At 40.1% G+C, this 18,252-nt stretch overlaps 2 protein-coding genes across 2 annotated transcripts; one reads left to right on the plus strand and one right to left on the minus strand.

Annotated features, from left to right (window-relative positions):
- Window positions 1–7,090: 7,090 nt before the first annotated feature.
- On the minus strand, window positions 7,091–9,164 carry MRPL32 (mitochondrial ribosomal protein L32; the record flags this gene model as incomplete). The annotated part of the gene is made up of 3 exons (XM_080611147.1): window positions 7,091–7,714; window positions 8,618–8,799; window positions 9,041–9,164. The coding sequence occupies 3 exons, from the start codon at window positions 9,162–9,164 to the stop codon at window positions 7,460–7,462; spliced, it is 561 nt and encodes a 186-aa protein (XP_080467273.1). The 3' UTR covers window positions 7,091–7,459.
- Window positions 9,165–9,401: 237 nt separating this feature from the next.
- On the plus strand, window positions 9,402–15,567 carry PSMA2 (proteasome 20S subunit alpha 2). The gene is made up of 8 exons (XM_080611123.1): window positions 9,402–9,503; window positions 11,475–11,551; window positions 12,166–12,298; window positions 12,705–12,827; window positions 13,336–13,417; window positions 14,495–14,568; window positions 15,013–15,070; window positions 15,153–15,567. Exons 1-8 carry the CDS (start codon window positions 9,463–9,465, stop codon window positions 15,267–15,269), a joined length of 705 nt encoding a protein of 234 aa, XP_080467249.1. The 5' UTR covers window positions 9,402–9,462; the 3' UTR covers window positions 15,270–15,567.
- Window positions 15,568–18,252: the final 2,685 nt, after the last annotated feature.

An 18,252-nucleotide genomic window follows, 5' to 3' on the forward strand; every position in this document is an offset into this window, starting at 1 on the left:
TATCACCAGTCATCGCTTTTTCACTTCAGTTTTATCTTTGGCTTTCCAAGCAAAGGAACCTTGCTTAAAGTCTCACATTCTCCTTCTTATTTCTCAGACCCAACTGTGGCTATAAGATCTGTCAAAGGATATGGGTCCCTTTTTTTTGCCCCTTCAAGTGCTATGTTCCTGATACAGATAGCATTCTTGAAAATAGTATTAAGAAAGCCAGTGTCTATGCTCTTGGGAAGATAAAGTCATTGCAATCTGACTCATTATAACATCAACAAAATGGAAAGAATTGACTACTTTTGATCAAGACTATCTATTCTTGATCAGCTGCCTGATGAATCTGATACTCATATAACCTAAGCAACAGATACAGGGATCCCAGCATCTACCAGGTCTGTAAGATGAAGAAGATACACTCTGGTGGCTTGAAAGGAAAGTACATCTCTTTAATTGGAAAGAAAAGGGAAAAGTCATCACAAATTTTCTTCCTTCGTATTTTTCAGCATGAAGTGACTCAGAGGAAAAATGGGTTTTTTTTGAGAAGTGATCTAAACCAATTCTTTGCACATCGGTGCCACTGGTTTTGCTGGTGAACGACCTCTGGATCTTATGTTCTTGGAGTTTTTTTTCAAACAATTTAATTGCTTACATTATTTAGGTTGCGGTGGTGTTGTGTTTTGTTTTGTGAGGGTTTTTTCCTATTAGAGAGCATCTCTCGTATATAGCAGATAAAAAAGGCACCTTATTTCTGATCCAAAGGAATCTAATCTGTGGAGGAGAAAATTTTTACTTCTAGGACTACACTTACCTTAAGATTCAGACAACAAAAAATTCCTGGGGACACATTCTGCCATTCTTGTCCAGCTGAGTCATACTCTTACAAATAACCCCACTGCATAGAATGGCTTTTCTTTTAGGGTAAGACATTCTTCTGCAGATGAGAAGTAACTGAGTCAGGTTCTTGAAAGCTTCCTGCAAAACTCAGACTGTTTTTGCTCCTATTCTCAAGTGAAAAGAGAAAAGCATTATTTAGTAATAAACCATATTTGCATCTTATCTGAAGAGCTCTGGATAAAGGCCCTCAGGAGCCTATGTCCTAAGAAATACTTGGTATCTTCGCAGTAGCTTACTTGAACACAGACCCAGCCAGATTAATGGCCGCCACAGTGACAATTGTAACCTGTGACACAGCAGAGACCACCACAGCCTGATAATCTGCAAATAGATTCAGTTCCCTCCTCTGCCACTGACAGAGGGAGCAATTGTGAGGAATTCACTTGCTCTTTCTGCACCTCAGTTTGCCACCTGTCAAGCAGGAATCGTGCCATTTAGCTTCCCATATAAATTGTTAACATGAAAGTGATTCATGATGGAGTGGTATTTGCTATGCCATCCATTTCTGCAGTGCCGTGCATGCAAGTACTTTGCAGCTATTTACTCAGTTTTATAATTCGGGTGTTTCTTGCAGTAACTCCTATTGTACTCCTCGTATTACATACACAGCACCAGGATGCCTCCTACTTCTACATACTTGCTAATGATTGTATCTTCTTGCTCTTCAACCATTCTTCTTTCACAGTAACTTTGTGGTAATCTACTCTGTGCCGGACGAAAATATCTGAGAAGGATTCATTTGGAGCAAGAGAAATTCACGTGTCTCAGCATTCTCCTGAACTCCTACAAGATTATATTCTTTGTTCATAGATAACTTAATCCAAAGGACTATGGCAGCGCTGGCCTCATGAGCTCAAGTGATGTATCATGACGGGGCAGCTGACACGCTCCATTTTTATTTCCTTGATTTTAACACAAAAAATGCTGTCATGAACTCATTAAGTGACTCTGTAACACAAGAGTGTTTACACTCTTTACAGCCTGCCTCTCAGTCACTTGGAATTACAATTGCCTTTAAAAGAAATCCAACTGATGTCAATGGCTTCTTGAAGATCAAGGCATCATTTATCCTGTTTAAGAGTGATAGCATTATGTAATCTATCTTTAATTGGACCAAATCCTGATGTTATTCTTCAAAGTACCTTAGATGCATTGCTTAATCTGATTGTGATGGAGTACAGTCAAAAGATGAATGAGTAGGAACTTCCAAACTCAACATATTTAGAACAAACCTTTCCTCCAGGACTGGTCTGTCAATTTTCAGCCTTAAGCTGTTCAGTATAGCCCCTTCAAAACCTCTATTGTTTGTATTTAATATTAATCCCAGATGATAAAAACAAACATAAATCCTTCCAAAAGCCTGTTCCATTGGAAGTATTTCACATAGTGTGCTCTAGAGCTACACTGTAAAGGAAGAGAGAGCTGTAAGCCATATTGCTAGACAAATCAATGAGCCTGTGACGGGGCCAGGAATAGAAACAGCATTAGTATACCTTGGGAATGGATGTAAAAGCTGTGTCAGCTGCGGAAGTACCAACTGACTGTCCTTCCTACACCATGACACACACTGCATTTAATGTGCCTATTTCGCTTGAGCTGGTCCCAAAATTTAGGGCATGCAAAGGATTAATCAAGCTTATGCCCAAGACATGACAGACAGAATATTTCTATATGCTTCTGTAGAGAGAACAACTCCATCAAAGCCACTTTGCATAGAGAAGAGTCTATGCTCTTTCAAGAAACCAAGGGTACCAGTCCAATGCTTGTGTATTTGGATGATCAGAACACACTTAAGTATCATAGAATCACAGATATCTACTCTGCTCTTGTGAGACCTCACTTGGAGTATTGTGCTCAGTTCTGGTGTCCTCAACATAAAAAGGACATGGAACTGTTGGAACAAGTCCAGAGGAGGGCCACGAGGATGATCAGAGGAATGGGTTTCTGCCTACTGATTTTCCAAATCTTTGCTGCTTCATCTTTGACCTTAGAACAGGAAACCTCCTTTATTTCAAACAAACAAAAAACTTTCACATGATCCAGGGGTGAGGCTTTAGAGAAATCCCTTCCAAATATTGTACATTGATAGCTCCACAAAAGTTGTTGGTTTGGGTCTTCTGCTCCCAAGCAGTTTGTTTTGCTTTTCATACGTTTATCCATCACATTCCATATGAAATGATTTCTACACCTTTTATTCTAATTATGTATATTGCCCTCAACCAGGGGAAACCAAAATATACGATGTTTGAAAGAAATTCAAGTACCAACTGATTAGACTCAATTTACTACACTCACCAGATGCGATTTGTGGATACCTTCCTGTAGCTTGACTTTACAGCTTTCAGCTGTAAACCTAATCCGGTTGGTATCCAGCAGTAGTTTCACAGGTATATGCTCTGCATTAAACATATATATACTTGCACACATCCATATGTCCAGGGTTTCAGTACATTGGACCAAATTCTGTCTTGAATGATATTCCACCGATTCTACTGAACTGCCTAGGAAAACACTGACAGCAGGCAAAACTAGATCCATTCCTGCTGCACAGACTACTACCTTTTCATTCCTTTCACTTATTTTCCTCCTGTTTGGACCCACTCTCTAAGTCTTTGGCAGGTTAAGAGTTAGACAAATTATTTGGAAACAACTCATATTTGCAGATCCTCATTCACTGTGTAAATTACACAATGCAGTAACATGATGCAAAAGGAGGTTTTTTGCTGGCATCTCATTTAAATACTAATTAACAAGTAAGTTCTAATGATACAGGCACCTTTATCACTTGTGTGCTTCCAGAACACTCTAAAACTTTGATAGAACACACCATCTTCTGTTCTTTTCTGTGCAACTAATAGTCATTTAGATACCACAATGGTTTTCTTTCCTGTCTGTATCTACTGTCTACAAACTGATCCTCATGACTGTACAAATGCAAAGCAGTTATACCTTGAGATTCACTGAAATGTTGCTAGACCTATTATTTGCAGGACTTTCTAGCTGCATACATAAAACTTTGACTAACAGAATACACCAGGCATACAAAGCAACATAGCAGCCATCTGTAATTAAGAAGTGCAAACAGAGCTCCACTATCTTGTAAGGGAAAAATCATAGGAAGAACTACCATTTCAAGTAATTCACCCAGCAAAGAGAAGTGCACAAACATACACAAAAAGCAGCACATAAGTTCTCAGTATAGATCTAATTAAACTTAGAACAATGAATTACAATACACTAGTTTGTGTTATAACTAGTGTATTTTCATCATACTTGGCAAACTTAGTGTTTCTGCAGATCTTTTGCCTACACAGACGCAAATGTCTAGAATATGACACTGTTTCCTCTCTCACTAATGATCTTTTGACTTTTGTTTTGCACATACCAGCAAGCTACACTCCTCTGCCACCTAGCGCTTTGAGGAAGTAGAGTTTATATCAGCCACTATTGCTATCATAGTGTGTTCAAAAGAATAGATGAGGACTGTGCAGAAACCTTTGATTAAAACTTCTGTGCTAAATGCGAAATTAAAGAGAAACTTAGTTTATCAAACTCTATGGATATTGTAATAGATCACTGCCAGAGATCACCTCTATCTCTGCAGATCTTACCTATGATACAAAATCGTTCAGCAACTCCCAGCCTTTTATTTTTTAGGACATTACATCATCCTCCTGGATCTAAAACATCAAATAAATTAATTTCTACATAAAATCCTTATAGAAGAAAAATATAATCAGATACAGCATGTAAAAGAAAGCTTTTCTCACCACTAGCACGTTCCCAATGGATCAAAGTGAAATTCCAGAGGCAGGTAATTTTGTTTTTAAATGGATTCTGGAGCACAGCATTGTAACAACCTGCTTGCTTTCTGTTAAGGTATAACTTACATTGTTCTGAAAAGTGCATGTTTCTACATGAGTAGGATTTCAATTTCTCTCTTTCAAAATCAGACATTAACAGGGTTTATTTCAAATAACTGACTGTGCCACATGGTTTAGAGGAATTCTGTACATCTTTATTGTTTTAAACAGTAACGTAGCTTCGTATCGTCAGTGTTAATGAAGCTATGTTCAGCTTGAATTACTTTTCTTCAAAAGAAGGAAGAGAAGGAATTCTTTGAAGGATGAATGAATTCTTCATCTCTCACTAAAGATTTTTGTTTAAATTAACTTGTGCTCTACCAATTGCATACATGAATTTTCAATATTTGTCTGTTGTTTCTATTTTTTCTTTTAGAGACCATGAATACCAGATACTTTACTTTTTTCTGCCCCCATTACTCAGAAACCACTACAAACCATTACCAAGCATCTCCTCTTGCCTGCATTGCACAAATGCAGTACTAACATAAGCAGTATGGCTGTGAAATGAATCCTAATGTCACCATGACCTGTCAAGTATCTTAAAGCATCTCAGTGTTGACACAACCTAACTTACCTCATGTCAGAACTCTATTTGTAAAGAATATTGTAGAATTCACTGAATTAATGCACCATACAGCCAGTTGTAATTATTACTCCATTAGCAGAACTCACATGTTCTCTCTCATGTTAAAACAGTTTTGGGTTTGTGTTTAAGTAATACCTCTGTGTTTCTGAGGAATGAACCCACGACTCTCAACACCCCTGGCTAATTTAGCTTATTTCTCTACAGAACCTTTGCTAAAAATAGAAACATAAGTAAGGTGTAATTGATCCTATAATACATGGACAAAGAAACAAAAAAAAACCACCCACCTCTCCCTAATATATATATAAATATATATAAGTATATATATATATGTCTTTGATTTGGGACAAGGAAAATATCTATACCTATCTTATTGCTTGGCTAATCTCACCTCCAATATGTGTGTCTCATCCCATGCAGCTCTGTTAAAAATAAGCCTTCACTCTGCATCCTGCTTGCCACCTTTTATTGGCTTCAGTTCTAAATAAGTGAAAAACAGATATGACTGTAATAAATCCTGTTTCGACAAATTGAAAAGAACTTATGTTGTTTGCTTGGATACTGTCAACTAAACGGCATCAATTTACACTTATCAGTTTTCATTATTCCCTTAGACTATGGAGGAAATGCGACATCTCCACTAACATCTGTTCCTAACAGTTATGTTTCAGAACATGGAATTCAGAGCGAGGAAAGCAGAAGTGAGGTGTTACAGCACACACGGGCTCACTTCTTAACCAGGCGTAATTGGCTCAGCCACCTATAAATGAAGGCTAATCCGGAAAGCGTGGTGTCCCCACTTTAATATTCCTACCATCCACACTGCCACTTTTCCGAACGCGACACGAGTCAAGCTACAGGGAGGTACCCACAAAAAAAACAAGCCTGTAGAAAGGCAGGGAACAGCTCTGTCAGCACAGCTCCCCAAACGAGGACAACACAGGAGCAGTTACACTCAAACATCAAGGAAACACAGGGGCAACCTAGACAGGGCTGGTTCAGGCTTGCATTTTGTGGCAGCAAATGGCTATTAGACTGGCTGAGTCACAACGTCAGATAGTACTGTTTTCATATTGGAAGGCCGACTTAAAATTGAAAACAGTCTTAACCTTAAATGCCACGGTGCTAGTGTGCGGGTGAAACTCCGCAGCGAGGTGCTGTAACTCCACCACCGAGGAGTTCAGTGGACAGCAGAGGGCAGAGCTGCCCCCGCTCTGCGGAAGACTCAAGACCGTAAAGCACCTCTGCTCTCTGTGGTTTTCCAAGCACCCGCTCCCCACACAGACTACTTAAAGGCAAAGGCTGCAAAAGACTCAGTTCTGACCCATGCCAGATGCACAGATTCCCAGTCTTTGCACTTCAATCCGTTATTTCTCTCAAGAAATTAAGTGCACTTAATAGTGGATAGAGGATAAAATAGAGAATAAAAAAAAAGCTTTCCATGTCCCTTCAAGACAGAAAATTACTTTGCATACTAAGAGCAACAAACACTTAATCTTCAGTCTTGTACAGAAAAAGTGCAACTACTACATGGCAACCACTATTTTGCCCAAAACCAGGAATACCACCACGTTATCTCAAACAGCAGCACTGTAGAGAGATGCAGGCAGATTCTGTAAGAGCCATGGAAATAACCAGATTACTGTATCTTTCCTTGTAAATATGCTATCTAACCAACACTGGGTTTGAATTTATTATCTCCTCCCCCTCCAAAAGAGCAGCAGCCAAAACGAGAAAGCAGATTTCCCTGGGAAACTCCACATACTTTATTTTACATCTCTGAATGTTTTATGTTCGTTAAAAACTGGTTATTTACAAAACCAGCATGGAACACTAGCATACAGATTACTCAGTGTACCGCACTCAGATGTCCAAACTCAAGGCAGATCCTGATCTCTCTGTAACTGTTGATTGTTATGATGCATCACTGAGAAGCATTTTCCACTGCATGCTCTAGAAACAACACCTGACTGGAAAATCACACAGCACGATGTGCTATTCAAGCAGGCTTCCAAGAAGCCCATAGGTTTTCTGTATCAACATTATAACGAAGAAAACATTCTTGAAAATCATGATCTTTCTTGCTGTAGTAACTGCTTTTGTTAGCATTAGTTCCTTAGCATCAATTTTGAGCAAACCAAGATGGGCGCTTCCTGGTTCTTTCAATGATCCTCTTGCCTGCATCTTTTTCAGTGGGCTTTTCTCCATCATACAGGACAACAGTCTCTACAGTTGGAGCATTAAATGGCCCTCCTTCCTGTTTATGTATTTCCTTCCGGATCAGTCGAGTTTCTGCTTTGACCTTTGCATAACAATATCCACAAAGGACATGCTTCTGTTTCAAGTTTCCACACTCACGACAAACGTCTATGTTCGTCTGAAAAAGACATTGGAAAAGAAAAAAATTTGCAATTTGAGTAACAGCAACAAAAGAAACAGGACACAGTCAAAAATTACTCAGAAAGTTAAATGAAAAATATCAGAGAAATTAAATTGCCTTTTCAAAACCTATTCTTCTATGGAAAGTATTTTTTCTGTAACATATTACTATGTCAAATGCTTACTACTAAACAAGGCCTATGAAGTCAACACCTAAATGTTTATGCCTAGTGATGTTTGGAAGACTTTAGACCTATCCACTCAATTAGATGCAGAGGAACCTTTTCCATTTATACTAACTAGTTAGCTAAAAATTCATATTTTGTTGGCTTGGACCTAAACTATCACCGTTTATTTAACCACTACTGTCCACACACATAATGACCTATTAAAAACTATTTTTGAAGATTATAGTGTCTTTTAAGCAAAAAAGTCTTTTAAGGGACAGTAGTGATAGGACAAGGAGTAATGGGTTTAAACTTCAACAGAGGAAGTGCAGGCTAGATAAAAGGAAGAAGTACTTTCCTGTGAGGGTGCTGAGGCACTGGCACAGGTTGTTCAAAGAAGTTGTGGCTGCCCCATCCCTAGCACTGTTCAAGGCCAGGTCGGATGGGGGTTGGAGCAACCTGGTCTAGTGTGAGGTGTCCTGCCCATGGTAGGGGGTTGGAACTAGATGATCTTAAGGTCCTTTCCACCCCAAACCACTCCATGATTCTATGATTCTATTAAATAAACAAATTCCAGAACACTTTTTCAGTCAATACCAGTCAGTACAATGGTTCTCTAAAACAAGTGAAATGAAAAATAACTGACGTAAATCTTACTCCAGCACGCTTGTTTGCCATTAACAGAACTAACTTCAGTGAATAAGGTGGCCAGCCTATGGAAATCTGGTGATTACCTTGACTTTTATAAGCTTATTGGGGTTTCTTCGCCTGCAGCGGTTCACTTCAATGGTGCGCCTTTTCTTCGGCACTGCCATCCACAAGATGCTGTCCAGCAGACTCGGCGCCTCATTACCTTCATTGGTGTCATGTACTGGCTGTGGAAGGAAAGCTGGCGCCTGGACAGCTAGTGCAGGTCCTGAAGGAAAAAGGGAAGGTAACTCATTACAGCTAAGCCCCACTTTGGCGTGCAGCCGAGAAAACACGACACGGATACTAGTGACACCCCTAAAGCGGTAACAGGGGCCAGCAGCATCTCCCGCCCTGTTCCCTCAGCGTCCGCATGGCTCCGCGCTCTCCTTATCCAGCCTTTCTCTCCCTCAACCATTCAACACTAAGAACAAGCCCGGATTCCGCCCTCTCCTTCAGCCAGCACCTACCCCAGGGTGGGCTCTGTCCCCCAGAGAAACCCGGCAAGAGTCCACCCTCCAGCCGCTGCCAGCAGCGCTGAAGCAGACCGCGAAGCCGCGGCAGCGGAGGGAACACCAACACCAGAGCCGCCATGTCCCCACCGAGCTCTGCAAGGCGGGAAGGGCGGAGTGCCCAAGCCCTCCTGCCGCTGAGCCCTCTGGGAAACCGAGTGCGCTGAGCCCTTCAGGACGCCACAGGCACAGGCGCTCGAGGACTTCAACTCCCAGCATGCCTCGCAGGGCAGCTCTTCGCCAATCGCGTCCTTCGCTGCTCGGGGGCTACTTCCCGGTATGCTCCGCTATTGGCCAATCAACGCGCTAGTTGTGTCCTCGTGCAGGAAGCGGGAGGAGCGCTTGCGCTTTGCGAGGGGAGTGGAGGGGTCGGCTCCAACATGGCGGAGCGCGGGTACAGCTTTTCCCTCACCACGTTCAGGTACTCGGGGGGAGAGGGCTGTGGGTCCGGGTTGTTGGCGGGCAGGCTGGCGGGAGAGCGGGAGGACGGTGCGCAGCCTGCGCGGAGCGGTCCTCCGGCGGCGGGGCAGGACGGAGTGGGGAGTTTGCAGAGTCATCGGGTCCGCGGAGCCGGGCCTGCGAGAGCTGCGAGCGGCGGTGGCTGGACCCCGGCAGGCGTGGGGAAGGCCTTGGTTTTCAGGCGGTTTTGTGTTCGCCGGAGCGGGTGCACCGCTGCTGTGAGCTGAGCGGCTGCAGGCGCAGCGGGGAGAGAGGCGAGCGCTGAGGTGGGAGCCCCGGGTCCCAGCCGAGCTCTGTCGCTGACTTCGGGCCCAAGTGCTTGGATCATCTGTCGGTGCTGTGAGTCGGAGTCACTGTGGGGCCAGCCCGAGTTCTGTCCGGTCACTTGTGGTGCCTTACAGGAAGGAGTGCGTGGTGAAGCGGCTTAGCGCACTTGGTGTCCCCAACCACACGATTTAGGCAGGTAGTAGTAGTTGTGTAATTTTGAGCTAATTGGAGATGCGGGGCGATACCTGACATACGGTTTATTGAGAGGTTGCTTCAGAACGAACTTTGCGGATGTGGGAATGAAAGAAGCTCTCAGATAAGTTTTAATAGTTTATATCCCTTTCTGCTGCACACTACAGGCAGTGCTCTCTTTGCGCTTTGTGTTGTGCACAGCCTAGATGTGGGATGATTGCAGACACAGAGTCTGCAATATGATGTTGGAGTGGTGTCTATTAAAGTGTTGCTTTAATATGTACGCTTTAATAAAGAGAAAAGGAAATTACTCCTTTTTTTTAATGAAGTTGTTATACAGAATTGTATTACACGTATGAAAAGGAAAACTGAATGCAGGAATCTTTGTGCTGCTTTTGGTAAAGTGCCCCCTTAATCTCAGGGGAGAGTAAAGCTGTGTAATTACAAAGCAGGTTACTAAGGCCTTGTTGCCGTAAAGCAAATGAAACAGCTCACAATTTAAAATGAGGAGAAGAATCTTTTTAATGGGTGGATGCAGCCAAACATGCCTGCTTTACTTAAGTGAAAAGTGCATGTTTTAGTAGTTACTGGAAATGGTTTCTTAAGGGAGTTTAAAAACTTACTGTACTGTACGGAAGTTCCTTGTGCTGGAAATTACATATTTTAATTTGTGCTTACTTTTAAAACATTTTGCTGATATTCTGTATGTTTTAATTGCTCACATAGGAAACTGTTGTTCTGGTTTGTTAGCATTTTGTAGTGGAGAAGCTAGAATTATTACTTTGTTACCTTTATACACTGTTTACTCAGTGTATAACTAACTACACTAACTGATTATTGCTTGGTTTGTTGGGTGGTTTTTTTCTTGGTAACTCCTAAGTCAGATAATTTTCTGTTTTATTTGTGCATCTATTAAACCAGCAGCATCTGAAATACAGCCCAGAGAATAGATTCCACTTGCAGAATCACTTGTCCAGTGAGACTTACTTTGTGCTCTCTCTTTTCCTTGGGGTGGAGAATGTCAGCCTAACACCTGCTGCTGTGTTCTGATGATTCTACGTCCACTACCAGAAAGACATGGATCACTAAAATGCAGGAATACCTGGCGATGGAATGGGAGCTGTTTCTGTCTTGTGCCATTGACCTGATGTGTGCTTGTCAGTCAAAAGGAGTGGCTGTGTCTTGCCTGTGTTTTGTTTGTACCTTTCAGCAGTGAACATCAGTGTCTTAAACTTTTACAAACCAGACATATAATGCCACTTCAGTAGAAACTCATGACACTCTGAAGATTTTCCCCACTGAGTGGAAAACTTGTTTAAAATGGCATAAAACTGGAGAATCGACTTGTTCTCCTTCAACCTGCATCCCAGTCACTGCTCCCTATCCAAGACATTTCACAAATCAAGACTGTTGTAGGAGAGATTTTAGCATATCAGAATTCTGTTAGGCCTTACTTGTATATTTTCCTTTGTAGTCCCTCTGGAAAGCTTGTTCAGATTGAATATGCTTTGGCTGCAGTGGCTGCAGGAGCTCCATCAGTTGGCATTAAAGGTATGCTTAGAAAACAACTAATTCAGTGAAGAATTAAGGATTTGTGAGTGCTACTTGAAAAAATAAAGTACTTTGGCCTGCGTACTGGGCCTTTTTCATCTTGTGTATTTCATACTTTGTTTTTCTTTCAGGGGATTTTCACATGCTTTAGTGGGTTTAATATTTTGTATGTTTTTTTCTGCAAATCGGTTATTTTTTCTAAAGAAGGAAGGGAGCATAGAGCTTCATGCTGGAAGAAGAAAATTGCCTGAGTGATTTTGGAGACACTCAGCTGGTAGAAGCAGACATCTGTTTGTTTGAGTGTCTCTTAATTAAGCAAGCTGTGTGTCCACAGTATTTAAATATCACAGACTTACTTGAACTGCTCAATTATTAATGTGCTTCAGAATCTTTAGAGTGGGATTATGGGACCTGTAAGAGTATTTAAAATGAGAAATGATGAGTTGGGTGGATTCATCGAAGTATCTCTATTTAATGTGACTGTACACTTGAAGGGGTTTTATAAAAGGGAGTACCGAAATTCCTTACAATCCACTAAGCTTGTTAAGTGTTTTTGACAGCTTTCAGTAATTTCACTTTAATACCAAAACCCCCAAAATCTTGTTTCTTTCCAGCTGCAAATGGAGTGGTGTTGGCAACTGAGAAGAAGCAGAAATCCATTCTTTATGATGAAAGGAGTGTCCACAAAGTAGAACCAATTACCAAACATATAGGTTTAGTGTACAGCGGTATGGGTCCAGATTACAGGTAACTTTGTTTGGTTGCTATTTAGATGCAGTTTCTTACAAGAAATGTAAGAAATGGAAACAACTAGCAATTAGCTGTTTCTTTCTAAGCGTAGGGCATAATATTGTATTTCACTGTATCTGAAATTAACTTTAAGATTTTCTTAACATATTCAATGCCTTGTCAAATAATCCTCTATTTAAAGAATGAGTAGGGAATGAACAGTGGTGTACTTCAACCTTAGTTTCAGTTTCAGTATTTCAGAGATTACTCAGTTGGTACTGATTACTCAGTCTGTGTTTTCTTACACTGGTGTTATGGCACATGTATAAAATTCCTTAGCACAGTATTTATTATGAGTTTTCAGTTTTAGTTGTAATAACTAGTTGGAATTTCTTTGACGTACTAATTTTGTCTTTGTTTTTAGAGTACTTGTGCACAGAGCTCGGAAGCTGGCCCAGCAATACTACTTGGTTTATCATGAGCCCATCCCAACAGCTCAGCTAGTACAGAGAATTGCTTCTGTGATGCAGGAATACACACAATCTGGGTATGTTTTATTTTTGAAGTTGCTTAGAAAGGTTTTGTTTAAATGTAAGGAATAAACAACGTTGTGACTGGCTGTGTTCAAGGCCAGGTTGGATGGGGCTTGAAGCAATCTGGCCTAGTGGAAGGTGTCCCTGCCTGTGGCAGGGGATTGGAACTGGGTGAGCTTTAAGGCCGCTTCCAATCCAAATGTTCTGTGACTCCATGATAATAACAGCTACCTGGTAATGCAGCTTTCTGTGTGTCAAAAAGGAGATAGTTTTTCAGTGGAGAATGTCCACAGAAAGTGGGCCAGCAGGAGAAGCACTAACTGGCAGTGAGATGGGGTCTTCTTGCAAACAAACATGTCAAACAAAGCAGCATACTTTTGGTTTTGTACTGTTGATTGACTAGTCATTCTTGATCACAGCTTTGGGCTGGTGGGAAGGCTAACACATTCCAAATAACTCAGTCACTTTTGGTTTTCACTGAATAAATTTTGTATATCAGCTGTGGGCTTGTTTACTTTTTAGTGGTGTTCGTCCATTTGGTGTATCACTGCTAATATGTGGCTGGAATGAAGGGCGGCCCTATTTATTTCAGTCAGATCCATCTGTAAGTATCTTACATTTGTAAACCCTACTGCTTTTATGAAACATTTAAAACTTTATATGTGCTATGGTGAGAAGAATGCAGCGCTACAGCAAACAGTCATTCAGTAGAGGTCAGAATAAGCCATTTCAGTAGGTGCTTGGAGCAAGCCCTGATCATTCTGTGCCTACCTGATCCTGTACTGCTTGGGCAGCTGTTTTTGAGGGAGATGAGCTTTTCATGCATTCCCACCTAGTTCGTAATGCCAGCAAAAGTAGCATTCTGCAGCAGGTACCAGTAAAAAAAAAGGGAATAATTGACTACTAATGCCGCTCAAATACTTGTTCCCACAACTGGATGGAAGTTACACAAGAATCTGTTGTATTGTGGAATGTAATATGTGTGCTTTAGTATTTAATGATAGTGGTTAATTTAAGTGAGTTTATTTGCTGTGTTTGCACTGCACTGTGGAAAAACTGCCTTTTGATGCATGTGTGAGTTACAAGTCTTTACATCAGACTAAACCTTGGTCACTGTAGTGATCGTTGATGAGCTTCAGAAATTTGAATTACTGCCTGATGCTCAAATGTAAAAGGCAAACTGCAGATGCCTTGTGTAAGGCAGCTTGATTGAGCCATAGAACTGCTGAGGGTCTTCATGCCAGAGGAGAGAATAATGATGGCTAAATAACCTGTTAGTAGCTGAGATAAATCAGATGGCTGATTTGCAACAAGTTATTTACATTACTTGAACAGTAAGAATATACGGAGTGAACCTCAGGAAAGATGTGACTGTATTCAGTCTCAAAGGCAAACATACTACCTCTGTTTTAGGAATCCCAAATAAAAACTGTGCTAATGACTTACTAAATTCATATTTCAAAGTAATGGATAAAAATTAGGTGGGGCCCTATACAAATATTTTGTTTTCCCAGCATATGTTTCCATATTGAATTAGTTTGAATGGACTCCAGAATAGTCTGCTATATTCTCAGAGCATTCACTATGCTTATAATGACTTCTGTACTTTTTGCCAAGTAACTGAATATGTAATGTCTGACTAAGGTACACAAAACAATTCAATAGATTGTTGCTGTTACAGGGAGCTTACTTTGCATGGAAAGCAACAGCAATGGGAAAAAATTATGTCAACGGGAAGACATTCCTTGAGAAAAGGTAATGTATGATACATGTCTGAAAAGATGCTGTCTGGTTTGTTCAGGTGCCATATGACATACAAAGATAGATAAAAAATTCACAGTTTTATTAGGGCAAAGTTTTAAAGTACTTAAAATATGCTTCCAGTTTACTTACCCATGCAAAGGAAATTTGCTTTATTTAAAATCCAGTTTTTGTGTTTACGGAGAATTATTTCAGTGCAATAAATGTTATATTAAACATATTTGCAGAAATACTGTTCCATACAGAGTCAGTAATAAAAGTAGTGAATGTTTTTTACAAGTAATAACTTCGGCTATTAATAATCACAGTGCTTACAAATAATATTTGTATGAGAAACAGGAAGATTTTAGCAGTGCTTGGGGTTTTAGAGACTCCAGGATTATCAGGACGTGGCAAGATCTTTGTTCCATACTGAAATACACATACTTCTGCTTACAGATACAATGAAGATTTGGAGCTTGAAGATGCCATTCATACAGCTATCTTAACACTAAAGGTTAGCAAAATATTTAAGAAATGAGTTTCTTTCTGTTATGGCATTACTGGTGTGATTCACTGAACTGTATTTTCTTTAATAGGAGAGTTTTGAAGGGCAGATGACAGAAGACAACATCGAAGTTGGCATCTGTAATGAAGCAGGTTTTAGGAGGCTTACTCCAACTGAGGTTAAGGACTACTTGGCTGCAATAGCCTAGTAGGAACCGAGCCAGACTGTGTGATTCACACAAAGGTCTTTTTAATTTTGGCTACTTAAATGTTTTTGTTTGCAGTTTTTGCATACTTATTTCTACATGGTTCGTCTGAGAGATTTTTTAAATATCATGGGTGCAAAGGCAACAGTCCTAATGTTGTAATACATGGAATCTTATTACAGGTAATTCTTTCCCTTGATATATGGAATCTTTGTACACAAAACACTGTACAAAATGTAAAGTTACAATGACAGCTCAAAAAAGGCTAAAGAATAAAATTTGAAGGCCACTGTTTTGGGGGCAGGTGTCTGTGTGTCTTTTTAATCATAGCTTTTTATCTGCATAAAGCTGAGTCTTCAGTATCTTTACTGTTAAGGAAACAGAATTTTCCACATCCAGTCACAATGAACTCATGTAAGACCTTGAGTGGACAGGGTGATTTTTTTCACTTTGGAGCATTGTGTAATATTAAGTTACATCCAGAAATGGTTTTATCTGGTGTAAGAGATCATGTACTTTCACAAATAGCCAGAACAGTCTTCCATTTCAGGTGTAAACTGTGATCTACCTGAGCATCTCTACTCTTGACCCTCTTGGTCATTGTGTCTCAAGAGCTTGTTTTCTATTACTTGGGTCATAGCCCTAGAAACTGCACTTTTTCAACCCTGAAATACTTTTAGAAATAATAGAAGTGGTAACTCTTACTGAAAGCTAAATGCATTTATCACCATCAATAACAATCAACAAGAGTTGCAAAGCAAAGTGAGAATATGTGATGTAATTACTTTATCCCTTGAATTCTGCTAAAATATTTTCCAACTTGCAAGATAACTCTAAAGGTGCAGTAATGAAAAGATCACTTAATTTATGCATCACAACTTTTACAGGTGCAAAACTAGATCCTTGAATATTATTGTGTTAGGTGTCTGTATCAGTGCATTTGTTACGTGTGTAGAGTCGTTCAGGTTATATAGAAACACAAAACTTACTGCAGAAGAAACAGGATAAAATATATGTATTGTTTTCAGCAGAAATCATTTGGTCTGCAGTCATTTAAGTTACTCTATGCAGATTTCATTTGGTTTTAAGCAGTGTGATTGTTAAAATGTTGATAATGAACTGGGAGCAATAGCTTGTATGTAAGGCTAAGAACATATGGAAGCAGTCTGACAGGATACATCTTAGCCAGACATAACTGATGAAGAAAGTACAAAGTATGAGTTAGTCTGCAGAAAGTAGTGTGTAGCTCATTGATCTGTTCTTTCCAATGTCTGTTGTCTGATGTTTTATGTTATCATTAGGTAAATAAGAATTTCTGAAGCATGCCATAACTGAAGTTCTATTTCCTAATGTCAGAAATAAAAGCTGTGTCCAAACGGTTCATTAAGACTTACTCCAGATCACTTCTTGAGTATTTCACTCTGAAAACCAATCCATGCTCTGATTCTTCTTGTAGAGGAAGTGAACAGCTAGGAACCAAAACTGGAGGCTTAATATTGCTACATCTTCAATTTGGAATATTTATATACTAATTTCTTTAATGCTATATAAATATTATAAGGTGGTTTTTTTATATTAAAAAATGCAGGTAGATACTTCAGAAAATGGTTAGCATGAACTGCAGTAGCTTAGTTGCCTCCTCTACTAGATTAACAAAAGAACATCCGATGAAGTGTAGTTGAAACCAAAGCAAGTTTCAAATAAATCATGCTATCTTATTCCAAAATGGTAACAGTGGGACAAACAAAATGTTTCAAGGTTTGAGGGATGGGGGTAATAATTGAACAGAATTGTGTAGAATTTCACTAATTTTATAGGTCTGAAGTGGAAAACCCAGTATCATCCTTCTTGTGGGTTAATAATTCAAATGTAGTAACTGTTCCTGTGCACAGTATGAAAACCACTGTGCTCTGAGCAAGGAAAGCGCTGTCCTTCAGGTGTCTGACAACTGGTGTAGATGTTGAGAGGGGATTTGCCCACTGCTCCCTACCTTGCTGGGAGGACAGACAACCATTACCACATAGAGTAGTTTACTGAGGTGTGTATTTCAGAAGGGTTGCTGGCTTTACTTCATGTTATGAACCAACATTGTAAATGGTGGCAGCATGCAGTTAGAACATTTGACGTATTCTGAATGTCCTCTTGTACCAGGTTGCCTCAGTCAATGCTTTTTAGGAATGTAAACTTTGAATTGGTGAAACAATGCGTGGTTTGGTTATTATTATGTGATGGCATGTTTTCTTTTGAGAACAAGCAGAAGTGTGCCTTGGGAAAGATGAGAATGCTATGACTGGGCTTTTGTAGTACCATTTATTAGTACATGTCATAAAAAGAGACCAGAAAGCTTCAAAACGCAGATCAGTTGTAACTTTTCTTTGAGAGTACTTTACCTTGAGAGTGCTCTCCTCAGGCTATCTCTGAGGTATGATCTCAGAGCCCCAGTTGTCATTTCTATGGTAGTGTTTGTTTTGTGCTCTTTGTCAGAAATGGGACAGGTAGGTCTTAGGTGGTCTGTTGTCAGTGTATTCATTTTGATGAGCTACCAAACTGATAGTTGAGCAACTGTTTTGACACTGAGTCCCAAAGCTCCCTGATAATACTTAAGACCTACAGAGAATTAGAGTTTATGGGACTTGGTGTAATTCGGGAAGAATATGCATAATATATTGAATTCAGGTTTTATTTATTGTATTAGATAATTTTCTTCGTGGTGGGTGGGCAGACCGTGGTATTATGGTGTTCTTTGGGGCAGGTGGTGTGATCTGGATTGTGGGGTTTGCTTTTTTAACTTGATTTAAAGAATATCTCCAGGAACTCGCCAACAAAGTTCAAGTTGACAAGCAGGTATTTATCGCGGTGCCGGGAGACACGGGGGATAGCTCCTCCTAGCGTGTCTCTGCAGAAGTGCTAAACAAGCCGTCCATATATAGTCACTAATCATGCATATTCATTACGTACACGCATATTCATGAGGTTTCTTATGTAT

Source organism: Psittacula echo (genome assembly GCF_963264785.1).
Source record: "Psittacula echo genome assembly, chromosome: 2".
Lineage (NCBI taxonomy): Eukaryota > Metazoa > Chordata > Aves > Psittaciformes > Psittacidae > Psittacula > Psittacula echo.

Coding starts and splice junctions, on each gene's coding strand:
- PSMA2 (XM_080611123.1), top strand. CDS start 9,463: ATGGCGGAGCGCGGGTACAGCTTTTCCCTCACCACGTTCAG. Junction 14,569..15,012: donor AAGACATTCCTTGAGAAAAG/GTAATGTATGAT, acceptor TTCTGCTTACAG/ATACAATGAAGATTTGGAGC. Junction 15,071..15,152: donor CAGCTATCTTAACACTAAAG/GTTAGCAAAATA, acceptor TTTCTTTAATAG/GAGAGTTTTGAAGGGCAGAT.